Here is a 19,803-nt window from a genome sequence, read left to right as displayed (position 1 = left end):
TCACAGGATAAATAACTTGTAATGTTTGTGTGTGTGTGTGTGTGCGAGCATTTGTATGTAAATACGTAGTTCAGATTTTTAAAAAAAATCAGTTCTCACTCTGTGGCTCAGGCTGGAGTGCAGTGAAATGTTTACAGTTACAACGAACCCCCCCCCCCCCCCCAAAGGCAGAACAATGTGCAGCGGGCACACAGCTGTGTGCAACAAAAGAACAGCTTCAAAAATAGCCCATCCAAAGAGAAAGCTCTCGCTCCTCAACCAGCAACCTAACATTAGCATGCAAGCTGCTCCTCACAGTACAACTGAATTCAGATAACCCGGCCACCATCGTGTGCCCTTCTCGAACGAGGGGTATAGAACAGAGACAAATGTGAGAGGTCTGACAAGGCCATGGAGTGAGGTAGCAGCAGGTTACTGTCTAACAAGGGCAGTGCACCTGCCAGGTTTCCTACAGAGGGCCTGAGATCAAGTACCTTGTCCCCGCCCACCAAGAAGAGGTCCACGGCAGCCCCGTTGATGCCATGTCGCTCACAGAGTCCAGATAGGATCTCTTTGATGGAGAAGCCAGCCTTGACAGCCACTATGCAGGACGTCCCGTCTGGAAGATGGATGCAGCAGTGCTTGGTGGCCTTGTTCTTCTCAGGCGCCAAGGTCCTGCAGGCCTCTGACTGGGAAGCAGGGAGACAAGCAGCTGGGTGGGATTGGCGTCATGGGGGTGCCGGCACCTCCCAGAGAAGCTAGATCCAGCCAGCTATATCGGCCTGCTCATGCCTGGGGAGGCCAACACCCCTCACCCTACCACCATCCCCCCTGCAGCTCCTCCTGCGCAAAAACCTCAGGATCAGCCTACACAGGATACTGTGCACAAAGAGCAAAATAAGTTGTTGAGTTTCTAAGTAAACACAGGGTAGGTAATGAACTTGCTCTGAATTCCAGGCATCATGTTTTACAACCGCTTGAGCACAACTAGCCATCTGCTCAGAGCAGCACAGGCCCTTTGCATAGATATGCTCAGGACTCACATCTGGGCTTTCCGACCAGGAGGAAAAGCCGAATTGTGGGGCCCACTAAAGTTACCCCATGAGGAGAGCCGCTCCTAGGATCTGAGTTACAGCACTGTGTTCTCTCTCTAAACAGCTCCCTGTGCACATTTTTCTAATGTAAAACTTGCCTCAATTGTCATTTTGTTGTCACTGCCTTTTCCTGGTAGTCTGAAGCCTCTTTCCCCTAAGCATTATTTCAGAAACTAGTTTATAGGGTGGTCCCAATATTCCCTTTCCAGTGTCTGTGCCCCTCCTGGCATAGCTTTGCAGCTCCTCCCATGAAGAGGTGGAGCCTACCCAGTCCTAAAATCGGGCAGGCAGAAAGCAACCAGTCTTGGCCTCAGGCTCTGCTCACTCTCCTGGACCCTGAGACCACTATGGGGACTGGGTGGAAGAGCAAACTCTTCCTGGCCTATTGGGTGAGGCAAAAACATGGTCTAGTCAGCCCTGCTGCCCCAGCCCACAGCCAGCAAGGTCAATCTGGTAAGGTCATCTGGGACCAACAGCCCCGGTAACCAGAGACACACAGGCAAGGCCTGCCAAGATCAGCAGAACCACCCAACTAACACACAGACACGGGGAAATAATACATATTTCTTACTTTAAGCCACTGAGTTTTAGGGACGAGAAGGTTTTTAGGCAGCAGTAGCTAACTGGTACCGAGTAAATCCTTATAGCTTTAAATGTGTTTGTAACTGAAGAAGAAATAACGTTCTACATTCATTGCTGCTTGACAATTTCAAGTAACTAGGATGATGCCAACCAATATGGTCATCCAAAATTCGTATCAGCCACAAACTAACAGACTAGCAGGTCCCACCTATGCCTGCCCACTTCCACTCTATTGAACTGGAATCTGGGACCAGAACAAATGACAAGACAAGAAATTAGGAGGGTGTGAGAGGCGGGAGCCTGCAGAGAGAAAGCAGGCAGGACCCATGGCCTCACTCTCCGGGCTGGGGCAGGGAGAGCGTGATGCACAAACACTGAATGTTGGAGTTAATGGGATGTTCACATGGTGAGACAAAGAACGCCTGCTTTCAAAGAAATTTTTTTGCTCTTAGTGGGAGTTCAGAAATGTTAACCAAATTAGAACAAAAGGATGTAAGAATAAATCCAGAGATATTTTTAGTTCTCTCCCCCACATAGCCAGTAGTTTTTCTCACTGTCTCAGAAACCCTGGGCTGGGGGACCACGAGGCCTGGGGGCCTGACATGGCCCTGGGCCAATCCTGCATTTTGCTGCTGTGCCCTGGGCCAATGTCCAAGCCTTGTACCCAGGCTTACAAAATGAAAGTTAGATTTTGTCAACATGGGTTTTTCATGGGAGGCAGGCTTCATCAGTCAGCTGGTCAGTACAGCCCTGTGGCCTTTGGGATGAAGAGAGGGGGTGACTCACCAGGTCCAGGCTCCCCGCAGAGGACATGGAGCCCTGGGACTCTCGGCGGCACAGGCCTCCATTGGCAGGCAGGGGGTCTTGACGGGGGAAACACAGTGACCCAGATCAATCAGAAATCCCATCTAGTCGGTCACATCTCCCACCCCCTGCCCCCTTCAGGCTGAGCAGAAAGATGTGCAGGACAAAGGACGGCCATCAGTTGGCCCTTCCCAGGCACCACCTCGCCTCACTGAGACGGAACCACACATGTCTTCCTAATCACAGATGCCAGAGTCGGGGCCAAAAAGCTCTATCCCACCACTAAGCAGAGATACACTCCCTGCTCTGCTCTGTCCACTACCATATCTTGGCTCCAAAACTTGTGCCTGGCTCACGGCAAGTGTCCAACAAGTGGCAGCAGCATGCGCTCTGTCACAAGCACAAGTGTGGGCGCGTGTCTCAGGCAGGCCTACCTTTCCTTCGTTCACTCTGAAATTTTTATCTCAAAATGCCAGTTCTGGGCCTAAATGAAAAGCGTCCCCTGCAGACAGCAGCAAGTACTCCCTTTTCCCTTTGAAATCTTAACATAAGCCAACAATTGATCGTCAATTGTCACTGACTTGAACTAACTACAACCTTAGGCTAATTTAAAAATCATGAAACTCTGACTCAGAAAGAACTTTTTACAGCACAGAACTCACTCCCAAATAATGCTGCTGTGCATGAGCTCCGGTACTGTCCGGGCCTGAGAGGGATGAGACAGTAGTTCCCGAGTCCCACTGACCTTCTAAACCATGGGCCCACCTTCTCAAAGGAATTGAAGACCAGGGTCCTTTCCAAGCCCAAATCAGAATTTTTTTGGTTCTGGGAAATACTCTGCAATCAGGGTTTTAAAGCCCTTTCCATGGGTGCAAGTGGACAGATGATATGGAACAAACACTCCCTCATCTCCCAGGTATTCAGGAGGTCTGTCCCCTAGGTGGCCTCCCACGAAGGTGAATTCTACAACTCCCAGCTGCCTTCCTTTGAAAAGAACACCACACAGCACAACCAGCAGCTCAGGGCTGCCCCTGCCCTTGCCAATACCTTCTTCTGTACCATGTGCACATGCAGGCCACTCTGAGGAGGAGGAAGCAACTGTGCATAGACTGCTGGGAATGGCACAGCATGCCCACGGGAGCCGCAGCTGTAGTAACAGGGGAGCTCTCCTCACCTGCCTCCCTCAGATGCACTCCAGCTGGTGTCCCCTCAGTGATGGTCACTGACTGACTTAAGCTTGGGGACCACAGGCGCAGTGCCAGCCCCTTGCCTTCAGGCAAAACACTCGTTTCGGAAATCATCCCCTTCATGAAAATCTCTAGAGGAGAAAATCTTTCCAACTCTCCTTGTAGATGTTTCAGTACCTGGTTTCACCTTCCTCTGCCTTGAGCACGGGGTGTCTCCATTCCCCCACATCCCCTGCCCACCAGCACCAGCAGGCTTCATCAGAAGCTCAGTCCGCAGCCACTGAGGGTCCTGAGGCCCCATCTTCCTAACTGTAGGAGCCTGTCTCTCTCAATGCTATTCTTGGTTATAGGGAGTCTCCATAATGAGAAGAAGAAGAAAAAGAAAAGAAAACCAAGGGAGCAGGCGTCCAGAATGGGCAATCTTTAAGATTTACAGTAATAAAAAAAAAAAATCACAATTTGGAAAAATGCTTGCTACCCCAACTATGGTGTTGCGTATTTAAAAAGTCATGTAAAAAGCATGTGGACATCTACACATACCTAGAAAAAAGCCCAAACAGAGAAACTAATTGCTGTCTGGGTAGACACACAATAATACATTTGTATTTATTTTCCTCGTTTTACTTGTCATATTTTCCAAATCTTCTACTAAAAGCACCTATTGCTTTTATAGCAAGACAAAAAGCAGGAGAGAAACGCAGCGGTTCAGCCACCACTGTGGCTTGTGGCCTGAGATAGGAGTGGCTTCTCTCGAGCTGGATGGCTGAGATGCTTTCAGAGGAGCTTCCTCAACCCACCTGAGAGCCCTCACACTGTACATATAGCCACAACCCCTCCCCCAGAAGATGCTAGCATGGGCCGACCCCACAAACCATCTGGATGGTCCCCATGCTCCTTCTTCTTCTGGGACCTTCCAGTGCTCCTGGTCCTCGACCAAGAGAAAAATGCGCCTTTCCGCCTCCTCTCGCTGTCCTCGTCCCCCAGCTCTTCATTCAGGGATCGCCCTGATTTAGATTTTCCACTTAACTGTAAGCAAATGGAAACCTTCCTTAAAACAATGTCAAGTTATTTTAATATTTCATTCAACGCAAAAGGATACTGAGCGTTGAGCTGTAAACACAAGTACTCTATAACACAGCATTAATCCATCCACAGGTGAAAAGGTGTAGCCCTGAAAAGACCCCAGAAGCGTGCCAGAAACTTCCAGCACTGAGCATCTCCACACGAGACAAGGCTGGATGTCCATGTCTTGGTGGCATCTCCCACCCACTGTTGGTGAAAGAAGCAGCCAGCATGGCCTCTCTTTTCACTTCCCATAGAACAGCTCTCAGTTGATAACATGCAACCTAGCAGTGACCCAAGGCCAGCCTCAAGAGAAGGGACACCTTTTTTGGCGTGGACACATTGGAATGGTCTGAACTGAGGCTGTGCTTGGAAGCCGGGCTGCTGGGAACCTGCTGCGAGTCCGGGAGAGCACGGCCTTCCACTTCCGCCAGGATACATTCTTGGTACAGCGGGGACTTCAGAAAGCGAGTGTAGCTATCAAACTTCATCAAATTGAAAATCTGGGGAATGAATGCAATGCAACATAGTTACAGAAGTAACTTGGATGCTCCACCCTGAAGGTATAAGGTCACGTGGGAACCCATAGACACCAGCTGGCCCTATCATCATATCGCCCATTTTTTCCACTCTTCAGTCCCTAGAGTACTTTAGAGTTATTTCCCAGTGTTCCTTTATATCTGATTATTCTTTCTTATAACAAACCAGCCTTTCATGTATCACTTTAAAAATGAGCAAATCAAGACCACCTATATAAAGCTGCTAGCACCACAGGCAGACTCAGGATAACGTTTATTTTGTTAAATAAGAATGAAACCAAAAGCAACTGGAGAGCTAATGGAAGTGAGAACCGCCTTGAAAATACTTCCCTCAAATACTTCTAAAACGTTATTTAATAGGACTCAGCAACAGAGTGATCTCTGACGAGGCCAGTAGAATGTGGGCTCTAAAAAACATTAGGTCTAATGTATCATAGTGATGTCCTAAAATTTAAAAAGCTCAAACATACATATCTCATCACCCATGTAACTGTGAGTCTGCACAGATGAACAAGCACAGACGCATGTGACAGTACGAGCAGCAGCCACTGCAGGCAGGCACACAGAGGTTCAGAACTGCTCACTTCATGGCCCTACCGAAACTCTCATGTTCCAACTGTGTCCTCAAAGACTGAAACCCAGGTGCTCCTTCTAGCCATGGCGATGATCCTCTCAACTCGCTGACCCACCTGAGAGCACATGCTCTTAGACGGTGGGCCCTACATCCCAAACCCTGGCCTGGACTCCCCATGAGAACCCACGGCCCAGGGTTACCTGGAGCTGCTGCTCCCTGAACATGTCGGGGTGAGGTGCACGGAGGACGTCATCTGCCAGCTGGGCTTGGCTATCGATGTTGACCGGGGTGGTAGCTTTGCTGCACAGAAACTTACTGAAAATCTCCCGGGCCCTGTAGGAAAGCTGACAGGAAAAACTGTCTGAGAAGACTCTCATGGATGGCAGGCTTCCTCTCCCTGTGCACTTTCTACTCGTGTAACTGCCTAATCAAAAGGCCAGACAACCCCAGGTATGTTCTCATGGGTCCCAGTACATATTTCTTCTTGAATAAATAAATAAAAGTGTAGTCAGTATTGGCACCTCTATAATTTTAAGTGGATTCTTGAAGTGTCCCAGACTTGGGCAATGCTACCCTAGGAGTGGTTCTGCACCGGGTGGTACTTCTGCATGGCAAGGTATCACGTGGGCTTAGTGAGGTGGGCATGCTGAAAACAAAGTCCTCTGAGTGTCTCAAACACTCAAACACGAAAGAGGGCCCCATGGCAAGGGCAACCTTCTTCCACTGGTGCCTGGAGGCAAGGGTCACAAGCTGCCAGATAAGAGAGCAGCAGGACCAGGCCTGGCCAGGGTATCCCTCCCACATTTCTCTGCATTTGCCATGAGGCATGTAGGGAGGAGCTGTGGAAACCTATGTTCTAAGATACTCTCCTGCCTTGGGTCTTCTTTTAAGTTTCCCTTTAACACACATTCCTTCCTCTGAATTTCAACATATTGAGTGGCAACATATCTGCTGGTGAAAGTTGTGTAGCTGAAAGCATTTATACAAACTATGTCTGGGCAAAATTAAATAAAACTTCATTCTGGAAAAGAGATGACTTGTTCAAACCATGTGCAAATATTTTTATGTCAACTTTTCCAACTGTATTAGACGTTAACCATATGCTAAACCAACCTATAATGAAACCATGCTTCTCTCTAATAATCTCCATTTCCGATGCATGAAGAAACTTACCTCTTTTTTGTCATGTGCAGGAACATGATTAAAATATTCACAGGCCTGCCAGAACAAAATGTTTTCTTCGCTGAATTCTTTCCTTAGAAAGTCCTAAGAAAAAGATCATCAATTAACATTGATACAAGATCAATAGAGGTAAGTTTGTTGTTACTCCGCGTGACCTGGCCTCTACTTGAGCTAAGATGACTTCTTCATTCCACTTTCTCCTTATTTTTTTCCTTCTACAGAAAACATGGAGCTACAACCTCTCAATGCCTATCTAAGGGCCTTGAAAGATAAACCTAAAGTCTGCCCAACACTTGACAGGCCACAGCTCTGGTGCCCAGAGTTGTTTTCTTAAAAGCAAAACCCTTTTTTCGCTGTACCTGGCAGCAGGCATCTGGCTTCCAAACATCTCCAAGAAGCTCCAATGCTGCTTGCTGCAGAGAGATCTTGGCCAGAGAGAGGAAGGCCCAAGGGGGCTCTATCCTTGGGGTAGCCCAGGAGCAGGGCTGCACCCACCCTCCCCTGGACCCTCAAGAGCACAGCAGTGTGGGGAAGAGGAGACCCCTGCGCTGGGGCTGCTCAAAGTGCCTCTGCCTTCAGAGTGGGCGTGGAGCCTCAACACAGAGTGCAGACTAGCCCCCTTTCCTCGGGCCCTCCCCACTCACAGAGAAGTAGCGGACACCGACGGGGTCCTGTAGCAGACGCTCGAACGACACGGCCCAGCTGGCGACCCTCCTCTCCCGCAGGCGCCGGCAGCTCTGCACACTGGGGAGACTGGCATTGCTGCTCAGGCTGTTGTTGCTCACGCAGTCCTTCAGGTCGGTGCCCGTCAACTCTGTGGGACCAGCACAGACGGCACCTGCACCCCTGCCCTCCACACTCCAGCCCAGCGGGTATTCTGTCTCCTGACGGGAGGCCCCAGAACCTGCATAGAGCTCTGTCCTCTACAACTCTCTCTCAGTCAACACTCACTCACTGTGCACTTACCACTTGCCAGCGCATCTAGACTCGGGGAAAGAGCAGAGAACAGAGCTCTAACCTCACGCAGCTCCACACAGGTATGTGCCAGCATATGTGCGTGCACACACACATGGGTTCATACTGACATGCACATATGTCATACACACGTGCACACTTACAACACACATAAGCATGCACACACAGGCACACACTTATCTGAACAATAACAGTGACCATGAGGATGAACAGGAAAAGCAATTAACCTTAGAAAAAATATGCACATATGCATGCATACACATATACACACACGGTGGTAAGACCACAGGACAAGGATGCGTTTTACAAAGGGACTGTAGAGCAGCTGGACACAGATGACACTATGTGACTCCACCTGTGCCAAGTCCCAGGAGATGCTGCAGTCAGACCCTCAGGGGCGAGTATGCAGAGTCTACTGGGGCACAAAGTTCACCTTCTCCACATGGAAGCTACACACGTGACTGTGCACTTTTCTGTACATGGACCACTTCTCAATACAACATGTTCAGGCAAGATGTTCATTTTGAGTATTTAGCCATGTGTTAGTTCAGCAACTCATTTCTAGGTGATCCCAAGGTGGAATATATCACGTCACATACTCCAGGAGGCCAGCTCCTGAGGGGTCTGCAACCTGGCACTCAATGGCCTTTGGTTCCCAGTATCTCCTGAATGAGCTCTTGAACAGAGAGAGGGGGAGATGCCTGGGAGACTTCCACTGGCTTGGTTTTCTACCATGGCTTTAGAGAGCAAAGCTGACTAAAAGAGTAACCTCCCAAAAAGTTTTCAGTAGTCTCATGAAATAGTATCACACGTTCCCATTTTGCCCCTTCATCTGTTTCAAGCACCAAATGAACTTGCCCTGCCGCATGGTATGCAGGACAAACCACTAGACTGGTTCTTCCAAAAAATGAAGACCACAGGATTAATCCAGTGGATGAGTCACTGGCATCAGCTCCAGACCAACCATCAAAATGCATCTTACGAGTGACCAGGGACCAGAAGTAGAAGGAGACCACTAAGGAGCTTGGGGAGGCAGCATCAATCCCTTACAGAGCAGAGATGACACTAAACTTTGCAGATTAAGCCCAGTCCGTGGATGTGCTGAGAGAAATGGGCAGAGGTCCAGCAGCATCTGTGATGTCTGTGACCCAGGCCGAAGGGCTTCCAAGGAGGCCGTGGCATGGCATGGACACTGCTAATCCAGAGAAAGGTGTACCCCAGGGGTCACAAGAGTAAAACCAGAGAATTGATCCAATAGCTCCCCTCATGCAGGAATCATTCAGAACTCAAAAAGCATTTAGGTTAAAAAAATAAAGGAAAAAGTCAGAGTAATCAAGTAACTTAAACTGCTATAGAAAAAATTAAGATCCAAGAGAAATAATACAACAGGAACAGAAAAGTACAATTTTACTGTATTTTTGAAACTATCATGCTGTATCTCTGCTATTTTTGAGATAAAACACTAGAGTCACATCGGCTACCAGCACTCACTGAAGACTTGCGGGGGACACACGGAAGCTCGGACCCTGAGCTACTGAGGAGGAGGCAGTGCTCACCACAAGGAAACACACCCCAGTACCACACACTTTCAGTGGGATGGCCATGGTCAGTAAGTGCTCAGAACCGAGGACAGAAGGATGGGGGCACCCAGCATGGCTTCTACCATTATGTCAACAGAACCATCCAGAAATGCCTTGCTAAAAGAATCCCAATGCACAAAACTGCCATGTGGAAGTGCTCCATTCTACAGGTAAGTGAGCTACAAAATGCTCTCACACCTGCACATTCATCCACACACACTCTTTCTCTCTAGGGCAGGGACCTGGGAGGGGCTCTTCTTTATGTTTGATGTGTGTCCACCCACTCAGGCACTGAGGGGTAAAGCATCAGAGACACTGATTCTCCCTAAATGAACATATCACCCTAATATAATTCTCAATAGATATTTTCTTAAAAATAGACAGGCTGAGTATGAAAGTTCACATGAGAAACGAAATGGGAAACAAAAAGAGCAATGAGGCCAGGTCAGCTCTACCTAATATGATAGCACATCACAGACTCACAATCCCAAACAGAGCAGGGTTGATAGGGCAGAAACAGACATAACACATCCCTGGGACAGAACACAAGGTGCAGAAATAGACCCCAAGTGCCTATTTCATGATGGGGGGGGGCAGATTACATCTGAAAAACAATCTAGCTTGAAACTTTCCTTTTTAACACACACTGAATTGAATTGCAATGGACCAAAGTTTGTTGTGTTTTTTTTCACTTAAGGCAAGTAGTTTATTTGACAGGTATGGGGAACACTGGTGGGGGTAGGGGTGTGTGGAAAGTAATACTGAGAAGAAGACAGCCAATAAGGGATGGACCAAAGATTTAGATGTAAAAATAAACTTGGAGATGTACTAAAAAAAAACCTGGGAGAATTTTTGAAATACCTGATTGAGGAAAGCCTCTGGAAGACATAAAGCCACAAAGACAATATTGATATAGTGGATGTAAAAAACTCTGTAAGCTTAGTCCAAAGATAAGAAGCTGCAGGGAAACATATGTAAAACATTACACGGGGAAAGGGCTAGCTCTCGCTCTGTGTAAGAAGAGCACTTCCACATCAGTAAGGAAAAAATCAACAAGCCAAAAGGAAACAGAAGAGCAAAGACAGTCCCCAGGCAGGAGGCCATCCCCAGCCATGTGGAGATGTAGCACGCTACACCACAGAACACTAATGAAGCTAAGGTACACGTTGTGTGTAGCTATTCACCTGGCCAAAAGCACAGTGCCAGTGAGGACGGAGCCAAGAGGCACCACCTGCACTACTGACTAAGAAAGCAACAGCTCTCAAAATGTAAACTGTAAATACCCAGTGCCCAGCTGTTCAATCGACAGTGCACTTACACGTAGGCCGAAGCAAAGGCACAGGACCTCTGGCTTGACGTTGGGAGATCAGCGACTAGAGCTAGCCTGGATGCTACCACCAGGGACAGAATAAACAACTGCACACCACAAGAAGGGCACCTGCACTAGCTCAGGGTTCAGGCAGCAATACCTGTTCATCTGAATTCAGGCTGTGGGCACATACTACCTGTTTTTAAAAGTAAGATCTTGGGAAAACCACACAAAAGACTAGGGGTCACGTGGTGTTCAGGCTCTGCCGGGCCCAGGAGCACCAGGCCAGAGGAGATGTTGGGAGAGGCAGGGTTCACATACTCCCCATGGCATGGCCAGCCAATTCAGGTTTCTCTGTGTAGAACAAAGGCACTGTTGCCGCCCACGTAACTGCATTTTATGTCCATAAATGAGGTATACTCACAAATGAATTAATACATGTTATGAGCGCCACAACATTTTTCCTCCACCTTTTTGCGTGAGGCAACGAAGTCTGAACTGAGAACTGAGGGATGAACAGACATTAACCAGCCTCAAGAGAGTACAGAAGAGCTTTCCACAACAGAACAAGCAAGTGCAAAGACCTGTAGCAGAAAAAACACAGTGCATGACTAGCATTCTGGCTGGGCTGGGGGAACCATGGGCATGGAAGGGTCATGGGCACCTGGGCAGTGGGAATTTTAGCCTGGGGGGCCATGATACACGAGGAAGGGTCCAGTAGGAAGGGTCCTGTGCTCCTCTGATTGGCTGCCTGTTGGGGGTAGGCTAGAGGCAGCCTAGGTAAAGGTCCTGCGGGGGAGGGGCGGAGGATACTAGGAGTCTGGATGTGAAGGCAGGGGAGGTAGAGAGGAAGGCTGACCCAATGCAACTGCAGAGAGCACAGCTTAACCCCACAAAGGGTGTTGAAGCGTTTGTTTCTCATCTAAAAGGTGTTTAGGCCAGGCATGGTGGCTCATGCCTATGATCCCAGTACTTTGGGAGGCCACGGTGAGAGGACTGCTTGAGCCCACAGGTTCGAGACCAACCCGAGCAACTTGGTGAGACCTCATCTCTACGAAAAATTAGCTGGGCATGGTGGCATGTGCCTGTAGTTCCAGCTACTTGGAAGGCTGAGGCAGAAGGATCGCCAGAGCCCAGCAGGTCGAGACAGTGCTGGCCGTGAGCATGCCACTGCACTCCAGTCTGGGCGACAGAGTGAGACTCCAACTCCAGATAAATAACAAAAGGTGTTTGGGTTCTAACAACATAAGTATAGTGATGCGAATAAACCGTCTGCCTCCCGGCCCACATCCTCCAGTTCCCCAGCACTGGGCCTCAGGGGACCTCACTCATCTCTCTTGGCTCCCATTCGCCTCCCTTCAAATACACGGGCAGCTACTCAGACAGCTGTTCTTCCTGTTCACCCAAGTGGCTACAGGAAGTGCTATATATTTGTAGAATGAATGAATGAATGAATGCTGACTGAATATACATTTTGAGTGAAAGATGACCAGTATATTGGGTAAACTCGTTGCCACAGGATTTGGCAAATACTAATTATTTTCTAAGACTCACAAGTCAACAATAAACATTTTAAAAGTCTAATCAAGGAAGAAATTTAACATATTTTCAATAGCAGATGACAACCATGTTAGGCTCTGTGGCTCTGGCGAAATCTGCATTTACTCCTAGGTACGTGTCAGCTCTTGCCCTTGAGGTCCCTCAGCCATAGGCACCATGTTCAGAAAGACGCTCACCAGCCCAGAGAAGGTGTATCCTCGAGTGGCAAGCAGAACAGCTGACAGCAGACACAGGGAGGCCCTAGGAGCTGGGGCAGCTGGGAACTCTGCGTACACCAGACCTTCTCCTGGGCCCTGCCCTGGCTCAGGGACCCACTCAGGTGAGATACTCAGGAAGAAAAAACACTTTCGCTGCAAACAAACTCTTCCCACAGAAGGGACAGAGGCCCTGGGTCCTTTGCTCTTATCTGATACAGAGACAGAGAGGGTGATCCAGCTAATACTCCCAGCAATCTCACTTTGTCTTCTTCAGACTATACACCTTGCCCATGCTGTTTTATTTTGACATAAAGGACTGGGTGCTCCTGTCATTCCTCTCTGATAGTGTGAAGCTCCAACAAGAACACGGGCCTCAACTCAAGCACCATGGAGCCCAGGGAGTGGACGAAAGAGACGTAGAGAGAAGGCTCTGGGCCACTCCTGCCCAAGGATGAGGGCAGAAAACTCATGATCCAGCTTCCTGACTTCCCAAGGGCCCTGATGGGACACACAGGGTGCCCAAGCACTCCACGTTCATGTTGAGATAATCAAAGCTCCAACAACACACACACCCTCCAAAGTGGAAAAACTAGAGACAGCTATGGCTGCATAAGAAACGTCAACATAGTATTCTTTAAATCATACAATTTCCTGGTAAATTTTTATGATTCTGTTTGGACAAAATACATGACGTTCAGAGGAACACAGAAGAGCTGCGTGGTGACCAGGGAGTTTCTAGAGAGAAGTTAAGGCAGGAGGATCACAAAATCCAGGCGCTATTCTTCTCGACGCAGTTCAGCACATTCCGACAGTCACCTCCTCTTTGATATCCATTTCCCATTATGACTTTCATAATACACAACACCTTAATGTGCTCTGGAATGTTGTCATGACAAGGAGAAAAGTACACATTTATGGAAGGTCTGACCCTGAACACTGAGCAGCACTCGCCTGAAATGAAATTCCTTGCAAAAGCCACCATTCCAACCCCAACTTCAAGGCCAGAACATGAGAGGGAAAGACCAGTATGTCTGTAATTCATCGGCCTACTTGAAATTATCTGCCTGATTCCCAAATGTTGAGTGTTTGAGTAAAACCACATTGGTATTCTAAACCAAAGAAGAAAAGACATCCATGAAACATGTTCTGCGTTACATCATCACTTTAGAAAACACTTTCCATCTTATGTTATTGTTGTGGGTTTTGTTCTTTCAACAGACCTCAAAGAAATGCTTTCTTGGTGAGAAAGTATAAAGTTTAAAGTCTGTTCAGATTTGTGAAAAACTGGAAAAGCCATTACGTTTATATTGGTTGGTCAGACTTGTTTGTTACATGTTACAAGTTGTAATGCCTTAAGATTAAATATTTGCAGTAAATTCTCCAACACATAGTCTTAGCCCATTATTACATCACTGCAATATCGCGTGCAGTTCATAATCTCCAATACCTTGACTATTTAATCACAACTCCAAGTCAGGTTACAGAGCTTGTCATCACACAGGCACTTCTGTGGGCCTCTCACCCTGGACACAAGCCTTCCTAACAGCAAACATACCTGAAGACCGCACAAGTCAGGCTGCCCCTGACAACATGACAAGGTGCACAGACAGGGATGAGGGACTTTACCTGGGTAGAGCTGATAAGAGCCACTGTGATGCCACTTAACCAAATACTTCCAACCATTCACCGCAAACCACCCCTCTGAATCCATACCAGGGTCAGCAGGCACAGTCCGGGCAGCCCCAGGCAAAGGCTCGGGCTGCACACAGGGACATTGTTCCTTAGCTCACGCTTCTCAGGAGGGCAAATTATTGCAGTTTCTCCAGTGATCCCAGCGCACAGCTTGACAAAGCAGCTCTGCCCTGCCTGTGCTCATGGAGAGGAAGCCAACAGGAGGCTTCGCACAAAGCCATACAGAAGCCGGCATGCATAATTCACGGCGAGACCTTTAGCCTGCTGCTGCTTGCGGGCCTTGAATTATTGAAGCCGGGAAGAGCACAGCCAAGGTAACGGCGCCCTCAGTGTAAATGCTGCAGGTGAAACCTAGGCCTCCTGATGGGCTACTTCACCAGCAGCAAAGAAAAAAATAAGGACTTGTAGCTTTTTATATCATTATGAGGGTTTTAGCTCTTATTTTCAGACGTATCTTAAATTAAATACTGTTTAAAATCCCATAAATGCAACACTTATCTTTTTAATGAGAAAGTGATCACCCAAAACCGCATGGTATCAGAAATATATATGCAATTAGGTAATAAGCAACTATACCAAGTTGAACTGCTTTTGAACCGTAAGGAACATCTTTACATCAAAGCAAAAATGCCAACTCACAAATATGCTACTCACATTTCTGAGAAGCCTGTGGGCATCCAGGAGGCACTGCACGGGTGGGCTCTTTTCCAGAGAGGAGTGCCATGGCTGCCTCTCCCACCTCTGTACTCACCTGGCCACGGAATAAGCAAGGCCTGATCTCTGTGAGATCTCTAAGGTTTCCAGGGCCTGGAAACATCCCACACCACACCACAGGTAAGGGCCCAGCTGCTTTCCTCTGTAAAAGGCCAGACTATGCGTATTTTCACTTTTCTAGGCCATTGTGGTCTCTGCAACTGTTAGAAAAGCAGCCCTAGACAGCTCATCAAGAAACAGGCATGGCTGCATTACTAGAAAGTTTTGTTTGCCAAAACTGGTGGTGGCCTGGATTTGGTGCAAGAGACACACTCTGCTCACTCCTTATATTGATTCTTGAGTGGATACTGCCACATAAGCAATTAAAACTTTATGGCAGTTCTACTAAAAAGGAATTAAAGCAGTCTCAGCATTTTCCAAGAAATAAATTCCTGAAAAAGCTTTAAAGATGCAGCTTAGCCTCACTTGGGCCTACCTCTCTATCAGTGTACTTCTTGACCTCCAGTTCTGAAGCAGAGACCCCCTCAGTCGCTCACAGTCAGGCGACAGAAGGCAGGAGGGAGGCCCGGGCTTTGCGGCTGGCCGGACTGAGTTCCAGCTCCGCTCCCCTCTGGCAAGTCACCTCCATTAGCCCCCACAGTCTCTCTGGGGCCTCAGTACCCTCATCTGAGGCTCCCAGAGGGGCTAGGAGGGCTGCTGTGAGGACCTCATGAGTGATGATGGGCAAGTCACCAAGGTTCAGACAGGAGAAGCTAAATACAACTGGGGAGATGGCATACGTGGACCATGAGACGCCATGGGAAAAACACTTTAATCTGCACTAAAAGTGCCCCTTTCTAGGCCATTTTATGCCATCTTTTGGGGAGCAACTTTTTAAGAATATAATTCCAGACTTGCAGAAGTTACAAGGGTAATAAAAGGAATTCCCACATCCCTTCACCTGGATTCACCAAATGTCCACATTTCGCCCTACTTGCTGTATCATTCTGATCCTCCCTTTCCTCCCCTCTCTCTTTCTTAAACACATTTGCATCCACACACATGCAATCTTTTCTGAACTATTTGAGATTAAGCTGGAGACAGCACACCTCTTTGCCCTGAAATAGTCAATGTATATTTCCTAAGAACAAAGACATTCCCTTTCACAGTAGAGTTATCAAAATCAGGAAATTTAACACAGTCCACGTTCAAATTTCATCCGTCATTCCCTTTATAGCTATCTTTCCCTCAGTGCAGGATCAAACTCAGGATCACTTAGTTGCCATGCCTCTGTAGTCTCCTTTAATCCACAATGTTTCCCAGACTTTGTTTCCAGACTTTGATAGAAGCCCAATATTTTTTAAGACTGTCTCCTCATTTGGGTTTAGCTGATGTTTCCTTGTGATTTGGCAGGAATACCCAAGACAGTGATGCTACATCCTTCTCGGGGTCTCTTCTTGGGAGGCACATGATACCAGTTTGCTGCAATGTTGGTGACATTCACTCTGATCATGTGATCAGGATGCCAGGTTTTCCTACTGTCGAGTTGTCTAACTTTCTCTGGTGATAGTAAGATCTATGAGGAAACCACTCAGAGCCTTTGTAACTAACTTGTTCCTCATAAAGATGTGGCCACAACTTTAGCATCCATGGATAATTTCCTAAAGCCACTGTCTTCCTCCATTTGTAGTTGGCATTCTGCTATAAGAACCTCCCTTTCCCCCATTATTATTAATTCATTTCTCCAAAACAGGAGAGATTCAGTGGGTCTTCTTTTAGTCAATGACTTAAACCCTTTTTTCTTTATGGCTGCTCAGTCCCTCCCTCCAGGCTGGCTTCTGCATCTTGCTGATATGTCCTCATCATGCACTGAGTTCCACCTTATTTTCCGGTAAGAAAACAAACAAACAAAACAAAAAAGCTCCAGGCCTATTCTAACCCTGCTCCAGCCCAGGATTAGTCTTTGCTCCATGGAGCCTGGTTTCTCCTATTGAGAAGAGGTAGTAGACACCAAAACCTGAACATAAGGTGTGCTCACCGCTATGGGGTTTCACTGCTTCCAGGCCCCCCAATGGGACAGAGCTAGGAAATGTGGATACACACTCACATATCCCTGTATCTGTTTCTACATCTACATCTATTAAAAGCCATGAGTTCATACTGATGCCCCCAACTCCTATCCAACACTCTGAGTACATTCTCATCTTCTTTTCCATGTTTGTAACTTTCTCCAATAGTGGAAAACTGGCTTCTATTATCTTTGGTGTATTTACCCATTTTCTCAAGCCCAGAGCACATAGAAAGTAGATCAGAACTACTAATAACACATACTACTACAAAAAACAGACTTACTAACCCTCTGAGTCTTAAAGTCATATCAACTACTATTTAAAGCCTGCCCTTGTTCACTGGAACAGATTTGTTCCCCCTTCAAAACAGCCAGGCCTTGTGAATACCTGACACAAGGTCACTGCAGTGGTAAAATTCGGTTCCAGGAAAAAGCCAGGTGGAGACTTATAGCCCAGGATGACCCTTCTGTCTCTGGGTGACGGGATGTGATAGATCACAAGACCTTGAGTATATCTCTGTACCTTGGTTTCCTCATCAGGGAGAAATTAACTTTTGCAAGGCTTGGGGCAAGTACAGATAAAGGATCGTACACCATATATCTAACTACTGGAAAATTACAGCAGAAGTGAACACACTGTTCAATAAGATACACTTTATCTTTCTACCTTCAAACAACCTGGAAAGTCAGATTTAATCTGGAATTCTGGAACCTGCCTGAGTGCATGGATGTATAGTGGCACAGGGAGGGTTGCCTTAGCCCATATCCTCCTCCCACAACCCCTTCACACACCAGCTCCATCCTTGTCAGTATATATTCAAATTCTGTCACATCACCACTCCCTGGCAATACCCTTTGAGCCTAAGAATATCTACTTTACTCCCCAATTATCAACTGGATGATACTTTTCCATTTAAAGCTGGGAGGCCTTGCTTTCCCCAGTGAAATCTTTTCCCATGGTGGCTCACTGGGGAAGGAGCAGATGTGGGATTAGGCAGGTGAGACAGGCTCAGGACCCTTTTCTGCTCAATCAGCACAGAACTGGGAGGCCAGCAGCTCCTCATCTTAACAAAAGCCCGCCATAGTTACAGAGCCTGTTGATGATTAGAACACATGGTTTTGGAATTCCAAGGCATCTCCTCAGAACAGAGCTTAGACACTATCGATCTCAGTCAGTCCATTTTACAGACGAGATTGCCAATATCTAAAAATATTCTGTGACCTGCCTGAGCTGATATCAGTGACCACACTAGGCCTAGACTCTACATTCTCCATGGTGAGGTCCTAGTATTCCTGACAGACTGTCACTGACCCACAGTCAGACTTCACAGCCCTGGAAAGGAAGTTCCGCACCTGGCAATGTTCATGGAACTTTCAAGGTATAATGGATGTAATTCCGTGTACTTCAGGGGGCCAGAAGAAATGTGGGCCCAAGTAGGAGAAATCAAAATGCTGAGCCTTTCCAGGAGTCAGTACTAGAAACGTCAGATTTATAACTGTTTTGGCAGAGCACAGCACAACAAACTTTTCCCGTCTAAAGTGGCACAGAGTCCTTCTGGAGAATGAAATGCCAACAGATGGGGTGACATGCTGCCAGAGCCCACGAGGCCACACAAGTGGGCAGGGCAGTAAACTTGAAGGGTCAGTGTGGGAAGTGTTAGGCAATGTGCACAGATAAGTGAGTTTTATCACTTGTCACTCTGAATTTTCGGGATTCTAGGCTTAGAGCTATCAATTATGATCTGGTTGACAGACTAAAGGTCACATCTGACCACAGGGAGCCCCCAGGACTCACCAAAAAAAGACACAGGACATTTTCAAAGATCAGACTGAGCTGAATTCATTTATTATGCTTACTTGAACTGAAAAAAATTTACATTACTGATTTACTGGTTAATCCTCTTGTGAAATTGATTTACTTCATTTCAATGAATATTTATACTTTATAAGACATTCTTCTTTATTCTCATGCCAATGGCCACACATGAAGTTTAGAGCCACCAACTGTGGCCTGGCCCGTCCAGAAGGCACTGCCCAATACAGAAACCCAAGGACCCCAAGTGCTGACCTCATGAGGAAGACTCAAAATTGGTCTTAATTCTCCCTGAAAGCCAGACAGGAAATTGAAGCCATAGTCCTGAGCCCTGTGCTTTATTTTATTTATTTTTTTATCTTTTTATTTTTTGAGTTGGAGTTTCGCTCTGTCACCCAGACTGGAGTGCAGTGGCCGCTCCCAGTCACCGCAGCCTCGACCTGCTGGGCTCCGGCGATCCTTCCGCCTCAGCCTTCCAAGTAGCTGGAACTACAGGCGCGTGCTACCACGCCCAGCTAATTTTTTGATTGATTGTAGAGATGAGGTCTCGCCCAGTTGCCCAGGCGGGTCTCGAAGTCGCGGGCTCAGGCCATCCACTCACCTCAGCCTCTCAAAGCGCGGATGGCAGGCTGAGCCACCGAGCCCGGCCGAGCCCTGTGCTTTAACTGAAACAGTCCAGGGGTGAAGATGAGTTCAGGGTATCTCCCCCAATAAGGCAGGGTATCACAGGACTGGCCATCGGAGAAAGAAAAGGAATCTGAGTGTGTAAAATCACAACTCATTCATGAGGAGAAGTATTTCCTTCATCAAGGATGATGTTCAGGGGCCACCTCCTAAATGTAAGTTGAAAGGAGATAACAGGAAACAAAGAAAAAGACCTGCTCTACATACCAGGGTAAACTGTGGACAATTT

General features: G+C 47.4%; 1 protein-coding gene across 3 annotated transcripts in view; it reads right to left on the bottom strand.

Moving 5' to 3' along the window:
• RGS12 (regulator of G protein signaling 12) overlaps positions 1-19,803 on the bottom strand; it is a 120,027-nt gene that overhangs the window by 16,844 nt on the left and 83,380 nt on the right. For all 3 annotated transcript variants that reach the window (XR_002482691.1, XM_008070674.1, XM_021718860.1), the window contains exons 4-10: positions 7,648-7,817; positions 6,995-7,087; positions 6,022-6,165; positions 5,032-5,211; positions 4,519-4,672; positions 2,442-2,518; positions 474-668 (exon numbers count right to left, since the gene is read on the bottom strand). Coding sequence is in view for 2 of the 3 variants with exons in the window: in XM_008070674.1 (XP_008068865.1) it covers positions 474-668; positions 2,442-2,518; positions 4,519-4,672; positions 5,032-5,211; positions 6,022-6,165; positions 6,995-7,087; positions 7,648-7,817 (1,013 nt within the window). In the remaining variant the exon portion in view is untranslated. The remainder of the gene's footprint in view (positions 1-473; positions 669-2,441; positions 2,519-4,518; positions 4,673-5,031; positions 5,212-6,021; positions 6,166-6,994; positions 7,088-7,647; positions 7,818-19,803) is intronic.

Source organism: Carlito syrichta, unplaced genomic scaffold, assembly GCF_000164805.1.
Source record: "Carlito syrichta isolate Samal-C Ts95f unplaced genomic scaffold, Tarsius_syrichta-2.0.1 Scaffold313910, whole genome shotgun sequence".
Lineage (NCBI taxonomy): Eukaryota > Metazoa > Chordata > Mammalia > Primates > Tarsiidae > Carlito > Carlito syrichta.
This window is presented reverse-complemented; position numbering and strand designations above follow the sequence as displayed.